The sequence below is a fragment of the Rasamsonia byssochlamydoides genome (assembly GCF_041956645.1).
Source record: "Rasamsonia byssochlamydoides strain NRRL 3658 unplaced genomic scaffold VTN77scaffold_2, whole genome shotgun sequence".
NCBI lineage: Eukaryota > Fungi > Ascomycota > Eurotiomycetes > Eurotiales > Trichocomaceae > Rasamsonia > Rasamsonia byssochlamydoides.
In genome coordinates, this window is record NW_027192385.1 from 779,999 (window position 1) to 797,905 (window position 17,907).

At 50.8% G+C, this 17,907-nt stretch overlaps 3 protein-coding genes across 3 annotated transcripts; 2 read left to right on the forward strand and 1 right to left on the reverse strand.

Annotated features, from left to right (window-relative positions):
- Positions 1-1,872: 1,872 nt before the first annotated feature.
- On the forward strand, positions 1,873-4,020 carry VTN77DRAFT_2832 (uncharacterized protein; the record flags this gene model as incomplete). Its single annotated transcript, XM_069418715.1, has 2 exons — positions 1,873-3,754; positions 3,812-4,020. The coding sequence occupies 2 exons, from the start codon at positions 1,873-1,875 to the stop codon at positions 4,018-4,020; spliced, it is 2,091 nt and encodes a 696-aa protein (XP_069282313.1).
- Positions 4,021-9,730: 5,710 nt separating this feature from the next.
- VTN77DRAFT_2833 (uncharacterized protein) lies at positions 9,731-10,498 on the reverse strand (the record flags this gene model as incomplete). Its single annotated transcript, XM_069418716.1, has 2 exons — positions 9,731-10,006; positions 10,316-10,498. 2 exons carry the CDS (start codon positions 10,496-10,498, stop codon positions 9,731-9,733), a joined length of 459 nt encoding a protein of 152 aa, XP_069282314.1.
- A 2,605-nt stretch (positions 10,499-13,103) lies between these two features.
- VTN77DRAFT_2834 (uncharacterized protein) lies at positions 13,104-17,403 on the forward strand (the record flags this gene model as incomplete). Its single annotated transcript, XM_069418717.1, has 5 exons — positions 13,104-13,178; positions 14,469-14,751; positions 14,940-16,016; positions 16,334-17,062; positions 17,189-17,403. The coding sequence occupies 5 exons, from the start codon at positions 13,104-13,106 to the stop codon at positions 17,401-17,403; spliced, it is 2,379 nt and encodes a 792-aa protein (XP_069282315.1).
- Positions 17,404-17,907: the final 504 nt, after the last annotated feature.

The window sequence follows — 17,907 nt, forward strand, 5'->3', positions numbered from 1 at the left end:
CTGGTCAACGATTTGCATCGAGAATGACGTAGCCTGCAAAAAGAAGGGCAAAAAGGCAAAAAGGAAGGGGGGAAAAAAGGAGAGAGAGAGAGAGAGAGAGAGAGAGAGAAATGAAATGAATCACGACGACACTTTCAACGGCGAGAACCGGAATTGTTACCTTTCCCAGCCCTGGAGTAAATCTATCATGGAAAGTGAACAACTTGCCCTTGATAATCTCGAACTGGACTGCGGTGCAGGTTGAGTCAACCCTCTCTACTACACAATAAAGAACTGCCTCATGCTTCTTGGCAGGAACCACAGGATTATAATTCAGCTCCAATAAGGATTGAGCTGATGTTGACGTGTTTCTTTGTCGAACCTGGCCCGATGGGAACTGGAGTGATTACCGGCAGACTGCCATCTAAGGACGACCCTCGATGCGAACTCGGGGTTTCAGAAAGCAGCTGAAACTCTTGAACTGGTGTTTCAAGTTCAATCGACCACATAGGAGTTTTCGTGCAGCTGCAAAGTGATTCTGAATCGATGGCGTAGCGTAGGTGCCCAATTACCCCATACACAGTGGACTTTTGATCGCTAGCTGCTATTGGCCGAGACGATGCACACACCCCAGCTGAGCTGTAGACTCTCTGATGCCACGTCTGCGCTGAACAGCTAATTGTTGAACGGTAGGCTAGCGTACGGTTCGCTGGATGCAGTTAAGGCTGTAGACGTGTCAAAAGGGACTATATGCACAGGGAATCTTTTCGTCGTACAACGAAATATATAAGGAACGGGAGGATTCCAGCCGTGCTCGCAACGATAAGGCAGCTTTGTATATCTAACCTCAGGTACAGAATCAGGCCGCTTCCAAGGACACCAAACGGATTGAACCCGTGGACTGGGCATTGGCGGAACCGAACCGTGGAAAAGACGTCGGGAGCCATTGTTCGGAGCCTTGGAAAGGACGGCTCCATCAAGATCACCCGGATCCATGGCACCAGCTTCTCCGCACAGCCCAGGCACAGGAAACATGCAATGGATCATTTGACCTGCTAATGGAACCTGAACTGACGAGACAGCAAGACAGCTTCCTCTACCCATTCGAAGCTATTCTACGCCTTCGACATCGTCCATTGGAACGGTATAGTCGATCTTCGTCGTCATTCTAGCGCGTGTGTTCAGTGACGTCGTTGATTTGCGCCGGGGAGCTTTGGATATGGGTGATATCTGGTGGCCGAGATCAACGTCTCAGACATAGTCGCATGCTAACGGGAGAGCTAATTACCTAGTTTCCATGCCTGTTGGCCTCCATCGACATCATCGCTGGCATTAACCATTCTGGAAGCCAGGACAGCAGCCCGACTGGTGGGGTCACCAGCCTTGACGGATTCCTGATGAACTGCCTGCCAGGTTGATTGGCAATCAACTGCGGACGCCACCTGAGGCTCTTAGTTCGAGTTGCACAACTTGGGCGCTGCACCCCACCGCTTTTTGCGTTGCGTCACGTCACTCTAAATAAGAAAAAAAGATAAATAAAGCAATCGGGCGCCAGGCAGAATCCATGACAGTCTCCTCACAATCATTCTTCTTCTGACCACCAAAAGGCCGCCTCGCACTGTTTGGCAACGCGTCTGCAGTCAGGCCGCCCCGGTCGGCGGGGGAAGTCGAAGGTGACAGCCCACTTCGCTCCTTCCCTTCGCGCGTGCCCGATTCGGCCCCGTCTGAGACTCTTCCAGCTGCTTCTCTGCGCCTGCCTCCTTTCTCCGTTTTTCTAGCGCTGTCTTTCTGGCCGTTTGCTTCCTGTCTCTTTTTGCCGGTCATCTGGTGGAAGAGGTCTGATCTGCCGCATCATTTATCTTTATCTTATCACCAGAGTCCCCCGCCGCCGCCATGGCCCATTCGTCCAAGTATCGCTCCTCTTCTCCCGGGAGCAGGCGGATCATCGAGCCCATGCGGGCGTCCACGGGGACCGTAACCATCGCTTCCTCCGTCGATGTCTACAATTCCCCCACAAGCTATTATGGATATGACGGTTATCTCTCTCCCAAGGTTGCCGACTACAGGAGCGGCTACGAGCCTCGCCGCATGCCCGATCACAAGCTTGAAGCGCAGCCCATCTCCTCGACGACTTTTCGGGATGCCGGCCAGTCCGTGAAGCTGAGGACGGAATATGCCATCCGACCCAAGCTGAGATCTTCCACGACTGACTCCAAGCGGCACCCACTGAGCGTGGTCATACCTGCGTCCCCAAAGCGAAAACCGACCGTCATCACATCTGCCTATGAGAGACCTGCGAGTCCCCTCCGGCCTCGATCTGCACTGTCCCGGGAGGACTCAGAGCGCTATATCACACCAGCATCCTCAATCGCTGGTCGGTCTCATCGACGCATGTACAGCTCGGATTACGCAAGTGACACTGGTCGGTTAGATCCCGGCGATCGGGTCGCGCGAGCACATCGGGACCGCGGTGCCTACCGAATCTATCGATCGGTGGGTGCGTCTGCATATTCCGCCTATGGAAGGGATGACTCGGATTATTACGACGCCTACTCGTATACCAATCCCCGGGACCTGTTCGAGAAAGACTCTGCTGCGCGCAGCTCGCAGCGGGGCACGTATCGGATAGGGCGCCCCTTGAGCATGGCGGGTGCAGAAGCATATCTCAGTCAAAGTTCCCACGGGAAGGATCCCCGATCCCAGGGTCCACCGCTCTCCCAAAGAGGCTTCAATAAGGTCGTTGAGGAGGACAGGTTGCGCCGTCGTAGCCGTAGCCGTGCGGACAGTGACGTCAGTCGTGATCCGGTGGGCTCTCGTCGATTGTCATGGCACCGTACCCCGGTATCTCTTCACCAGGATCGAGATGACGCGTATCTGTCCTACACCGACGACCTTAAGGAATCCCGCCGCCATCATCGTCGCCACTATGATGAGGGATCCAGCAGTCGACGCCATCGAGACCATCGTGAGTCCCGCAAACACACCGCGGACGACCTGCTTGAGCCCGTTCTGGGAGGACTCGCTACTCTGGGCTTGGCCAGTGGATACTCAGAAGATACTCCTGACCCTGACCGCCCGCCGTCACGGCGCGAACGGCACCGATCTCATTCTCGGGGGCCGGATCGGGGCCGTGAGCGTGACAGTGATGCCGAGTCCCGAGATTATAGAGACGAGGACAAAGGCAAAGGGCCGACTGCGGAAGAAGAGGACGAATACCGCCGCCACCGCCGTCGGAGAGAGCGATCAAGACGTCGTGACTACAGCGATTCGGATGAGTCTTCCAGCTCGGATGAGGATGTGCGAAAGAAGCAGCGTGATAAGTCATCTCGACGACAGCATGATTCCGGAAACTCGGATAGCGGCCCCAACCAGCGGGATGCTGACAAGCCAAGGCGTCAGCGTAAAGACGACGCTCCTGCCGACGCGGGAAAGAATGACAATGCTGGGGATCGCCCACGGAAGACAGTGACTATCGAAGCAGGTCCTACCAAGGAACCAGAAGCTCCACCCAAAGGGATTCTGAAGCCACCCCGCGATAAGTTCCCCGAAGACGAAAATCCAATCAGAGAGGGAGTGGCGCCGCTCAAGGATGCCCAGAAGAAAGGAATTCCTCCTGGAGCTCGGTGGACGAAAATCGATCGGCGACTGGTCAATCCCGCCGCTCTGGAAGCGGGACACGAACGATTCGAAGAACGGCCCGAGTATGTCATTGTTTTGCGGGTGTTAACAAAGGAAGAAATCCAAGCCTACGCTGTCAAGACTCAGGAAATCCGAGGTGAGTTCCCGTGAAGGTCAATACACGACAGAGCAACATGGACTCACTCTGTCTCAGATGCGCGCTATCGAGCCATGCGAGAGGAGCGCCGCAGGCTTCGAGAAGAACGACGTCGTAACGGTGAGAAGGATTCTTCGTCTAGCGATGATGAGGATGAAGATGAGGATTCTGCACCCTTGGCAATCGAAGCACCTCCGAAGAAGGACGATTTTCCGGTGCCCAGACCGAAGCAGGCAGTGGCAGAAGCTGCGAAGGTGGAATGGTGATTTCTTAGTATCTGACCATGTTTCGCGACTTGTTCAATATGCTTGGGATGATGTAGGAGTAATTTTTCTTCCTTCCTTTTTTTTTTTCGTTGCCAGACCTGAAACCTGTATATCTTGTGACCAGTATGTTATTATGACCAGTCATGACAGCGATTTCTTTTATTTCTGCTTGAGCGACAAAAAATATGATGACCGCAATGCAAAAGTTTACATGAGTTGATGCAATGCGCCCACGCCTCTTCCGATCGTCTTGATTTGCGCCTACTTCTCGACTAGAATAGAGCTTGTATGTCCAGTTACTATGCGACAGTAGAATATCTTCTTAGAGTAGGTAGGTACAGTACATAATGGAGTAACCATCTCCAGGTTGGAACTTTCTCGTCTACACAGGTACTACAGACATTTAGAGTGCAAGTCTGGAATTTCGTGGTATCGAAGCATATCTCATGCTTTGCAATAAGACTTCAAGATGAAACATGTTTTTTTTTTGAATGGATTCGACATGAGAAGGCAGTCAAGCAACTGACTAACTGCTTAAAAGTTTTATGGCTCCCAGCCATGGCAAGGCGACCTCGAAGACATACAGAAGCCCAGAGATCCGTTCCGGTAAACCTTGGACCAGCGTCATCGATATCCGAGCCTGGGCATTGTACTGTACCTGGGTCATGTGAGTAAAGACTTCCGCCAGCAGGTAGTACTTCCATCAGGTGGTCAGATCTCAAATCGACTTCCATTCTCCCGAGAATTTATAACTTGATCACCAAGGAAGGTGGTACGCTCACGCGAAAGGCCGAAACAACGACTCTTTCGCTCGGGTCGAATCTATCCAGACAAGATAAGTCAAGACTGCGATGTGATTTGATGTAATTCCTCTTCTAGCAGCTGAGAACACAAAACCTGAAACAGAATAGAACTTTGCAAGCAAGAGGATTGGAAGAACACTGGAACTGAACTGATAAATTGGGGTGTGCGTGCCCGAAGGGCTGTTTCACAAGTTGACGTTGTGTTCCTTGACGCGACGGTCCAGAGGATGGATGGACAGATGGAAGGATGGATGATGGTAGATTGGATTCTTCAGATTCTCGAAACGCAATGTCTTGATGTTCTACTGATTATCTCCTTAATCTGTAGATATGCTTGTCTCAGTCTCAGTTATGGTGTTTCTATCGTGAAAACTATCAATCGCAAAAAAAAAAAAGAGAGAGAGAGAGAGAGCAATAATGGGACCCCTCGAAAACAAAAAACAAAACAATGTGGGACAATATCTTGCTTGCCTTGGTAACGGGTAGCTCCCTTGTACGGAGTACAGTATTACAATATGCAGATCATTGATCCCTGCGCCACGCGCGGGAGTCCAAATGTTTCAAATCGTCCTCTCAAGGATGTCACATACATATATTCCTGTGACCAGGTTCGGGGTTACAGAAGCAAACAAGGACCAGCAGTGCAGCACCATGTATTACTCACCACACGTGCGAAGGAAGCTGTTGTGTACCTTGGAAGGACCAAATTGAAATTCTCCTCGCGTCTGTGGACTTCCTTGGCTAGGTACGTTCCTACAGACTGGTCGGCTGAATGAGGACGTTACATTGCTGTCTTGGTATCAAGAATATTCAGAGAACAGGTACTGTACTCGAAAGGACGCGCTATATTCGTTATTCATAGAGCAGATGCTCAGAAGAACGATAGGATCATCAAAAATATAAAATCCTCATTTTGACGTAATATCAGCTCTTATCACCTCATAATCTGGTCAACCCATGACCCTTCTTCTTCTTCGCATACCTGAAACGCAAGGATTATTGTCACAGACAGGAAAGGAAAAAGCATCCATCATCACTCCTGCTGACGCAAACTGTTGGTAAACAAGATTCATCATCATTGGACCCCAACAACAATTGTTCATTATCTCCTCCTTCTCTTCTCTTCCTGAGTTACATAGATCTCGTCGAATCAATTTTACTCTCCGTGATTCGCTAATAATAGGCCATAGCTGAGCTTGGAAGTTATGTAACTAACCCTCGGAGCAAAGGGACTGCCAAGGCATCCTCCATCCATCCATCCCATTCATCCACGCATCCATAGGTGCATACAGAGTACATACCTCCTGCCTGTTACCGGGTAGTAATTAAATTAATCACTCACTTCATGCTGTGTAACCACCAGCAGGTAGCAGGTGGCAGCTAGCAAGCAACAATGAGCCATTAGAAGAGAAGCCCACTCATTGTGTTTGTTTGTTTGTCTGTTATTATTGATCATTATTGGATTGGATACCCAGCAGACCGACATCCATCATCTAGCCAGCCATCCATTGTATGTACTGTACGGGAGTACTGCCCCCTTCGGCCCTCAGAGTGGCTGCCTTGTTTTGTTGAGTTTCAGAATCGTGAATGAACCATAATCCAGAAAATATTCCGAGATTAATTAATTCTCGGAGTCTATCTATCTTTTCCCACCGAAAATGTATGTACTGTACTTACAGTAGAAGCTGAACCTGGATACTCTGTATTGTTAGCTATGATTCTTCCAAGAGAATCAAATCAAGTCAAATCAAGTATCGACTTCTATTTTGAAATATAGAACAAGCATCATTTAATTAATTACTTGGCACACATACTGTAGAGCTGACGGATTATTATTATTATCAACTCACATACTTGTATGTCTGTACTGTACGTACGTAACTACCGTGCAGATATCCATATCCAATTACTAATATTCATTTATTCATTCAGTAACTACCGAAGTGAGACAAACAGGCAGACAAACAGACCATTATTGACTGACTATTGACCATTAACCCTGATAGGTCGGGTATAGGTGCCGGTATAGATATGCATCTTCCCGTTGGCGAGAACGTGATCAACCCGGCGATTTCCCTCTTTGAATTTAATTAATTAATAATTACCTATGTCGTCCGTAATCGTAAATCAAGAGAACAGTATATTCCGTACTCTAGAGATGTCTTTCCTACCTAGGTAGGTAGGTATGGAGTACATATCTCCCCTAGCGAGGCGAACTAACATGCTACTAAACTAATATCTGACCTACCTAGCTCCGTAAAGTACGAAGTACGAAGTATTACTCTAATTATCAACGATCCTCAGGTGTGAGGGTGGCTTGAGTGAGATCTTTGGGGGCTGGGCTAGGCTGGGCTGGGCTGGCAGGGTCTGGTTGACTGACCGACTCCGTTGGCAGCCCAAGGGTCCATGCAGCTGACTCGCAAGGCCCTCGCATGGCTGTCGCAACGTGCTTGCTTAAAAGTTGGGGTTTCGAGGCCGTTTTTTTCTAATCTTTTTTAAGTTTTGACATCAACATCCGTGATGCCATCCAGCCCAGCCCAGTCTAGCCCCAGCCCTGTGGTGGTGATGTGATGCAGGGCGTTGACCTAACCGGAAAAGTTCTAACACACTCACCTGCTCTACGGAGTATGTCTGTATGTACTCCGTATTTCCGGAGTAATAGAGCGGAGGTAAACGCGCTTGCAGACATCAATTATCTGCCGACTCATCATTCGCCGCAAGTACCCAACCTCGCAGGTTCTGGAGGTAATGCGATATTAACTCCAAAACTACCACTACTCCTACTACTACTACCTACGCGATGTATCACAAGCTACTGAGTTCTGCAGTAGTTAGGTAGGAAGTGGCTGGCAGTGGCTGGCAATGGCTGGCATGGGGGAGACGGCGAACTAAACTAACTACCCTTCTTTACTTAAGTTCCCTGCAATCAATCAATCGATCGATCAATGAATGAGGTTCCTTCCAAGGTTCCGAAATTTCCCCGACGTCTGTACGGAAGACAGTAGCTCGACCGTTCTGGAGAGGGCTGGAAAAAGCAAAAAAGCTCGTCATGTGCACAGTTCGGAGGAAGAGTTGAGTTGTTATAGTTTGCTATAGTAAGAAGAAAACCCTAACGAACACTGATCAATGGGCTGCTGTGGATAGACAGGCAGCCCATGCTGTCCTGCCCGTCATTTCCCCCGGTTCAAGGCAGGGGTAGCTGCTCATCATTTCTTCTGCCTTGCTGCGTTGGCTTCAGGAGGGGTCATCCATTCATTGGCTGAGGACACTCTTGATAGGGTTCAGAATAATGGAGCGAGTTAGGACTATAACTATAACAGCCATGTTATTGCATTTATGTCGTCCATCTATCAATCAGTGTGCATGGTGAATTGGAGAAGAGAAGAAACCTCGCTGTGGAAGCTGCAGACAGACTTGAGCATTGTTATTGCCTTCACGCGAGCAGCAGCTGGAAACGATGGGTCGTCGTGCTGGAAACGAAACAGTCAATCCAATCCATTCAGTCAGTCGCAGTAGACTCAATCATCACAGATAGCCTACGGAGCTCCGTACTCCGCACTCTGCACTCCTAGTTCAACACTGTTCAACAGTTTAACTGACAGCTGCTGGATTGCATCGTTCTGGACCTCTTGATCTACCTGTCTAGATTATCAGTCTCCAGAAGATTAAATCAACTAGGGCGAATCTGGCGAAGGCGTGGATCGCGCAGAGCCAAGCGAAAAAAGCTCAACGTCTGCCGCGGTGCCGCTAGTTCAGGCGCCTAAGAGGTTACGGCCTATAGGGAGGTTAAGGGCCACTCCCCCCGGGGCTTGGTGGTTCTGCGTCCGCGTTCCGGGGATCCCCTAGGGGACTAGGCTAGGGCCTAAGACCCTAAGTCCCTAACTACGGAGTCCCTAGGTACGGAGTACACTAGGGTACCTAGTGTACCTAGCGTACCCGTCCCAGGTACTCCGTGCTCGTAGCCGTGGGCTTGGGCATCGGCTGGCATGTGCGCTGCAGTCGCCGCTCGGAACCTTTGTTATGATAATTTCTCCGTACCCTAAAAACTCCGGAAAGCTACGAAGCTACGACAGTCTCCACGAGATGTCTTGTCTGAACTGTAAACGAACGAACTCATGCACGCCCGGAAATAAACCCCGAATGATCAGTAGAAAACCAAATTTTGGAGTTTAACTTCTCCCCCGTGGCTTCTGGCTTCTGGCTCTGCACCGGTCGGGGAATTTTTTTTTTCCTCAGACAAGATCCTACTCAAGAAATTGCATTGCATCGCGTCGCAGCACATCCCGTCAAGCCAGTGAATATAGTAGGTATGAATACGAAGTAGTCTTCGAACCTCCGAGACAGGTGGCAGTCCTTTGCCGTCTGGCCACTTTGATCGCTATGCGATCGCCACCCGGGGGTGGGGAGCGTTTGTTATTATCAACTTAGGTAACTAGGACGGACGGCGTTCGTGCCAACAACCCTTGGAGTCAAGCCTTATCCAGCAGGGATCCCGAATGGCAGCCAGCGGGAATCGCGCAGGAACAAGGCGACAGGAAGTCCAGGGCTTTGTTGATCCTCCCAGGGGTGACAGGTGTAATCCGTACTCCGCACGGAGCCGCGGCTCTGGAGAGGGTTGACTTTGACGTTGACAGTAACCGTGCTAACTAATCTGCATCCAACCCTGCCAACTGGTAGGAACGTCAAGTGTCAACCGTCAGGGACGATCGGGTGGCAGTCACTTGTACGGAGTATACAAATTGAACAGCAATGAGGAGGCACTCGGCGCTCTGCTGATTCCTCGACGCCCTTCACATGCTCCGACACTCCCTCCGAGCCCCCAAACCAAACATCTTCATATCTTATTCAGCTGCTTTCGTTGAATGATACTGTTCATGGCCAGAAACGACGCCGGTGGGGCAAATCGATTAGCCTCCGGCCCACCGGGGAGCACGGAACAGATGCCCTCCGGACTCTCCTCGGCCAATGGCGATGGTTCCCTGCGGCTGCATGCACGCAGCCACGGACCGCGGACCAATCATGGCGCGCCATCCGCGCGCAGCACGCAGGCAGGCGCGGAAATTGGCCCCTCCACCGCCCGCCATGTGGATCCTCCAGATGAAACTCCGGAGGCATTTAGGGTTAGCCCCGTTCGGGCAACTCCCCACCCTCCGGCCGCCGAAGTCATGCAGGGTTTGCCTAGTCTGGAACGTCGTCCTGAGTGTCCTGGGTCACCCTGATCGTGGCGAACCAGGTCAATGCAGTAAATGATCGGGAGTCTCCGTACTCCGTATCTTGTTTACGGAGTATCTCCAAAAAGAAGTTCAACAGGAACTGGATCCGGAACGCAATTGGTATTATTATATAGCATTACAAATCACAGGATCAGTCGCGACGATCGCATGTGAAAATGGATAATGGACAATGGATCCTCTGATGGTTACTTTCAACTATGCTGCGGCGCAGCAATAATCAAAGTCTTTGATCATTTTTCATCTGCGACATTATGCGACGGGCCCCAAGCTGGCCCCAGCTTGGTCCCAAGTGCTCCCCCATTGAGGCCGTTGGCGGGCGACGGTGCCGCGGGATGCCTGGTAGCCTGACTGCACGGTCCGCAGAACGCTCCCGGTCGGCCCCCGCTGATTGGGCTGAGGCGCCAGCTGGGCTGGAGCGGGGCTGGACGAGCTGCTGGCCATTCCGGTGCGGCAGTTCTTTTGTGCTCTTTCTCTTTTTTTTCTTCTTCTTTTTTTGGCTAATTGCGGCCAGAACGACTTGGTGAGCGTTCTCGCTGATGGGCTCGGGTTACACGGATGGATGAGTGGAACGGAGAGTAGGGGCGCCACGGCACCGTTAGACTGTTTCGAGTTTATTTACACGGGGCTTCGGACTGTACGAGTATGGGGGTGGTGATTTTCGGGGGCCCTTTGAGGGGGGGGGGGCGGTGTTGACGGACGTTCCGGAGTCTGGCCCTCTGTTCAGGTGTTGGACTCAAATGAGTTTCAACTCGCAATGAGCCTGGAAAAAACTCGGGCGGCAGAATGGCCGGCCTGGGCGTGCCAATACGCAGGTTGACAGCAGCCGCCAGATCGCTTATCCTTCGGGACCTTTTAGGTACTCCGGACTGTACCTTAGTTAGGCACAGTGCCTGCGGAAGCCTTCATTAGCGGCTCAGCTAGCGTGGGTTCGCTGACGGAGGGCAACGGCAACGCAGCCGGTTTGCGACGATGCTAGTCCAAGATGAATGAATATTAAATGATCTGAAAAGAGAAACATTGCGACAACATTATCCTACCTATCTAGGTAGGTCCTGCGTACTACTCCGTACCTAGGTAGTTTGTTGGTTGGTTTTGGGCTCCTGAGGATCACGACGGCGACAACAATAATGACCGAACTCGTCGGACAAATCCCAAAGATGGTGAAGGAACTGATGACCAGTGGCGTCGCAAGCGTCCGATAGCAGCTATTTTTCAGCTTTGAACAGATTGGATCGCATGACTGTAATTATTAATTCGACGGTTCGAACTGCTTTCCTAAATTTAGGGAATCGATGATAATGCTCTCTGTATATACATATTGTTCATTGTCTATGCACGACGGATAGTGAAAATTCAAGGCAAAAATACGATAGGCTGATGAAGCGAAGACCCTGGGCAAGGGGACAGGGTCAATCAATGCACGTACGTTGTTCAGCAACCCATGCCCTGGTGGATTGTCCGGCAGGGGGAGATGTGATGGATCCTTCGTCAGACGCCACATCAGATCGAGCCAGAATGAGTCCCCCATACCTAGGCATTTGGAAAGAACTTGGCGTCTCGCATAACAAAAGAATATAGAAAAAGAAAATGACCTGTGCGTACTCCCTAACAGTTGGTACTCTCTAAGCTCAAAGGAGTATTGCTCTGGAATCCACAGCAGGACGGAGTACGTCAGTCTTTCTAAAACTTCTAATAATTAATTACTTAGCTAGGTAGAAGTTAGGCACCGTCCAGCCTACGGAGTATACTCGGTACAGGAAATAATCCTCCGCGAAAAAGAGCACGGAATCACAACAGCCGAGCATGTGGCATCGCGAAGAAGATCATCACCTAAAGCGTTTGTAGGGCCTTTTTTTTTTCTTTTTTAACCCAATGGACTAAACCACAACTGGGCCTCTCATCCAGGTCAGAAACGGCCCGCTGTCAACGTTTTTCGGTTCCCTGGTTTGTCAGCGAATCCGTCGAATAGAATCTACCGTTCTATTCTTATTGATTTGCTTCCTGCTTTGTTCTCGTCTCGCTTATCAGTTTGCGTTCCTGGGCATTGCCTCTTTTTTTTCCCATAGCATTATTAGTATATCCTACCTAGGTATCCTTATTAATTATTCTTGTCGTATCGACTTTAATAACGCACGCCATACCGAGCTGTCCTGTTAACATCCAGCTGGCTCTCCTCTACTCCGTATCTGAATTCTTCGTTCTATTTTCGAGTGTCTCGACCCTCGTCCACTGCCAGGGGGCTCCTTTTCCACGCACCATCTGCTGCAGGCCTGCTGCACATCATCTCTATCTGGCGTCTAATAGTTAGTTATTTCCTGCTCAGCTCTTCCAATCTCGGCTCTTGCCTGCGCGTTGGCTGCTGCCATCCTTGAGCTCTCGTCCTCTTTCGTTGTCTTCCATCCTGCATCCTGCATCTGGGCATCCATTACCCACCCATCATATTATTGTTATCTGACACTACTCGTGCCGCTAAATTTACCACTGCCAACCCCCATATCCCCACCCATCTCTAACTACCACCACCACTACGACGACAGCCTACTACCATTACTACTACCTGCGGCTGCGGCTGCTAATCAACGCTTGTCCCTTTTTGCGTCCATTGTTCTTCCACCCCGGCCTTTCTCGGTTTTGCCCTCGTGTCTCTCGTTCTTTTGCCACCATTCCCCATCTGGACTGTGCTGGCTGTCTGCCTTTTTTTGGCTGTCCGGCAGACTAATAACTACCCTGGCCCATCCGCCTTGGGGAGGTTTGCACTGGCATCGATCCATCGTGAAGCTAAAAACATCTGTTCCCCCTCCCCCCTCCGCGGTGCCACCCCCATGCCTGGCTCCCGTCTCACCCTATCGGTCGAACCCTTTTAGTCCTGTCAACGCTACTGCTCGTGCTTGCTGGTCCTGGCGTGATCCTCGTCGCTACCCGGACGCCAGCCCAAACCTACCGATTGATTGATGCTCTGATCCCTATTGCACCACCAGGGACAAAGCTTGCTTCACATTGCCCATTGTTCGAGGGAACTGCACACCAGGACCGTCGCGGTCCAACCATGACCACCATGGTCCAAACTGACCTTGGTCCTCCTTCTGCATCCAAGTACAAGGACAATGCGACTGACGATCCGGTGAGTACCTAAATACCGTTTTTTGCTCTCTTGTCTAGATCTCCCCGTGGTTCAACCTATCGCCAGTGGTCACCGCCAGACCACCTCGTGGAGACCCGGTTAGCAATAGAAATAAAGAGAAACCCACCCACAACTGACTCGATGCACTTGTAATTCCTTGTCCTCCCCTTTCTCTCGTTCTTGTTCGATTTTTTTTTTCTGTTTCTTTGCTTTTTCTGTTGCCGATTCGCCTTTCAATGTGGTTAGGACGTCCATCTGTGACCATCCGCTGTTGGGCGCGCTTGACTCGCGTTCTTTCTCCTTTACCCTTGCCAACTTTTTCGCAAACTGCTTGAACAAGAAATTCCTTCGAGCTGGTTGCGATTCGCATCTGCCAAGTCTCCATTGACCCATTGCCTTCGTTTGATCTCTTTTACTGCCTCTTTGAGCGGATCTGCTGGTATCTTCGAATCTATATGTGGATACCCGATCCTGCTGCGTCGGAGAGCATCACCACCAGGCTCCACCCACAGTCACTGTGTCCGCGTGAATTTTGCCTCTCGTCAGTATACCCTCATGAGTGTTGGTTATTCTGTGATTCCTCCACCAATGTCCTCATTGGTGGACAAAAGCCAGAAAACCGGTTGTCATACAGTCCCCGAAAACAACATCGTTCTCTGTTTTGCGAAACAATCTCGGACGTGGCCGTCGATGATCCATCGTTGAACTCGCTGGTGATAAGAGACCAACTCCAGTCGCACTGGCATTATATAATGGATGGGTTCGCGGGCGGAAAAAACGTCGCAATTGCACAGATGATTCGGTTGTCCCCTCTTCAACATCACAAACACCAGCGCTAATTTCCTGTCCCATGCGTCACCCCGATAGCCCGTGCACATTCACCATCGCTTGAACCCCCCTGCAAGACATGGAGTCATTGAGAGTTGCTGGTTCTGTGGATTTCAGGTCCATACTCCTCAATCACAAAGCTGCACACAGACAAATATCGTGACATTTTCCCTTCTTATTCCCCACTCACCTCTTATCACCTGCACCAGCCTCATTCTCCTTGAAATCCTTGAATGATTGCCGTTGTGATTGGAACACAAGGGAGCCATGTCTCACATGTTGAGTTCCGAATCGAGTTCAAATCTTCGATCTCACGCTCGTGCATCATGGTCTTTGGCGAAGGAGAAGAGGAGAGAGGAAGCGAGTCGTTTAACAGTCACTATGCTTTAATTTCTGCCTGTTTCTTATGAAATTTTCAGTCTGCGAAGAGCGATCCATGACTAACCAATTTGCATTCTGTAGCTTCGCCACGTCAACGCTGGGAACCATAGTCAGCAGCATCACAGCCTCCAGCAACATCCTAGGCCAGCCGCTCTTGTCCAACAGCAAAAGCAACAACCAAATTCTCCTCATCAATCAAACACCTCCATTCCTGCCGGTACATATACAGCACCGCACGCCCTGACCGGTGTTTCGATACCACAACACCCCCAATACGGACCGCCGACCCAAGACCCGGGTTATTACGCCTCGCATCCCAATCCATACCCTGCAACGAGTACTGCTGGTCAATACTCTTCCAGTGGTAAGTTTCCGATTGACTTTTCAACTCTCCGGTCCAGCGGCAGTGAGCATATGGAACGAAATTTGATCACAATGATTTCGCGCAATTGTGCAGTTTCCTTCAGGTCTTGGGAACATGAGTGGTCGGGGATTGATCGTCTTCAGCTGATTTTCTTCTACTTTGGTGCGGGTGAGACTGACGAGAAACAGGACCTCCTGATCTTATGGCAGCAACCGCGCAGATGCAGAGGCCATATCCTCCAATCTACCACACACCTCAGTCCAACTCGCCGGCTTCGGTAGCCTCCCCACAAACGCATGATCAACATGGCCGCAATATCTATGCGCAGTCGCCGCAGATGGCGTCGCAGATGTTCGGATACCAGCCGTATTCCTCCATGAACCCGGTTCACCCTTCTCCGTACACACCACATCCGCCAACACCGCAGCTTCCTCTCACAACGCAACCTCTGTTGATGCCTCCTCAGACCAATGCCGCTCCAATTCAGCATCAGCATCAACAGACGCATGCGACAGCGATGACTGGCAGCCCGCGAACGAAAATGGAACCTATCTCGCAGCAGCGTACACAGGTTCAGAGGGCAGTTCTGACTCCTCACACAGCTACAACGGCACCTCCAATGTCTTCAAGTAACACCCAAACGACTCAACCATCGGGTACCAGTCCAAATGCCGCCCCTGGGCCGATTCCTGCAACAACGCCGCTAGTGGTGCGGCAAGATAGCAACGGAGTTCAGTGGATCGCGTTTGAATATTCCCGAGACCGTGTCAAGATGGAATACACCATCCGCTGCGACGTTGAATCTGTGAACGTGGATGACCTTTCGCAGGAGTTTAAAACGGAGAACTGTGTCTATCCCCGAGCTTGTTGCAGCAAGGAACAGTACAGGGGTAACCGACTGGTCTACGAGACTGAATGTAACGCCGTGGGTTGGGCGCTTGCCCAATTGAATCCGCCCCTGCGAGGAAAGAGAGGATTGATCCAGCGAGCCGTCGACAGCTGGCGGAACAGTAACGCAGATCCTCGACTTCGTAGCCGGCGTGTCAGGCGGATGGCGAAAATGAACAGACGACAAGCGATGCAGGGTTCCCAGCCAAATCATCTGGTAGGAACCACGGCTCCTATGCATCACGGGCTTTCAGGAACTACTGCAGGGTTGCCAGCACCAAGTGTTCGCCCCGGTGGCCCTCTTCCTCTAGCCGGGCCGCCACTCCACCACCACCATGCCCATCCTAATGGAAGTGCAGGAAATGAAGAAGTCAGCGGTATGTTCCGTCAGTTTTAATGCGTTCTTCCCCCTGAACAATTGTTCTTGTGTTATGTTCGCTCGGGGAAACGATGTGTACGATGAGCGGGGAGTGTGTACGATAAAAGGTGTAATTTTTTTCCCCTGTCTTCTTGGATTGGACAGGATATAGGTCTTTTCGCCTTGGGGACTTTCTATTTTCTTTCCTCTTTTTTATCCCTCCTTTGCTTCCTCAGTTCGGTTTTTGATTGACGGGTGTTTTCCCGTTTCCTTTCACGCGTTATCTGTCTGCTCCACAGCGTAGGCTAATTCCAACGCGATCTAACATAAACGTAGGTGGCACTGACTATTCAAACGGTGCTCACCGTCCTTCCATTCTTGCTACTGGGCCACCCCCGACGATGCATGGGACGCCCGATCTTCGTACCGGACAAGTTTTCCACGGTCTTCCAGCGTATCCACCGGCTGCTAGCGCTTCAGGGGCACCGGGAGGTCCGTCTTTACCTCCATCCCTTCATGGAAGCGGGTTTGATACTCTTGGTCGGCATTCTACGGTTGCTACATCGTCTAGACGAGATGGACAGGATACATTTGAGGAGGATGCCAATACACGCCATCCAGATAATGTCACGCTGTTCGGAGGCCTCCCTGAGGGAAAACGACGCAAGTTTATTCTTGTCGATGATCCACAACGAGGGACCCGCGTCCGGGTTAAAGTCATGCTGGATCAGGTCGACATGAATGAGATTCCTGACTCGTACCGATTGTCGAATGCGGTTTATCCTCGAGCTTATTTCCCAGTGCAGATGAAGAGCCCTCCCGGACGTGTAGTCCCGGGAAAGCGGTATTTTGATGATGAGAGCGACGGCGAGGACGACGGCGCTGCAACAATTGGCAGAACCTTGGTGCCAGCCCCATCGATCGACGGCGAGGCCGAAACTGCCGTCCCAAAATTGTCAAGGAGCAGACATCAAAAGGAAATGATCTTGAACGATCTCGGTTATCGAATGAGCTGGAGTCAAAGTAGAGTTTTTGCAGGGAGGACCCTGTTCTTGCAGCGATCTCGTGCGTCTCCTCCCTTGCTTCCCCCACTGCTGTGCTTCATGCCCACATGTCAACTCACGACACGTGGGTGGCTATTGCCACGTTGAGTGCGCCGCAAGCTAACAATTTTGGTTGTTCGGAAAACAGTCGACGCGTACCGCAATAAGATGCGTAGCACGATGCTGACCACAGGCCAAGAGCCTACATCGATTGCACCACATTTCGAAACCCGACAAGGAAAACGCAAGTGGCTCGAACGCGGACGGCGAAACAATGCTGCATCCGGGACAGGTTCTGACTCTGGAACTGCAGCGGTGACGGTGTCGGCATCCCAACGGAGCGCGGAGGAGGTCGAGGGCTAAGTTGGATTCGAGTCTCAGAGCAATGATGTCTGCGATAGTAATGACGCCGCGGGATCTTTACGATTACACTGTATGTCTGGAGACGGAGGAGACGAACTAGATGTTCTCAATTGCTTGGGAACTACGGCGAAAAGAAAACCGACACGAAGTCTTCGTCTGCGGAAGGAATGGTGGAATTTTGTCAACGATGCAGTTCTGATGGCACATGATTGTCTCCATGCTTATGCATGCTAGAGGCAATTATGTGCGGGCATTTTCTTTCTTCTCATTGTTCCCCTCTGGATGATTTTACACTGCCCTCTTCTTGTTCAACTGTCCTTACCGACCTACGGTCCTTGGCTGACTATTACTAATTTTTTTTTCCTTTATACTGTACCATACTGTCCTTATCGATTCATATACCCCTGTTTTCTTCCTTGATTCTCCTATTATTTCCTTTCTATTCCCTTTCTGCTTCCCTTTTCCTTATACTGTTTGTGTTGTCTACTACGGATCATGGTTGGA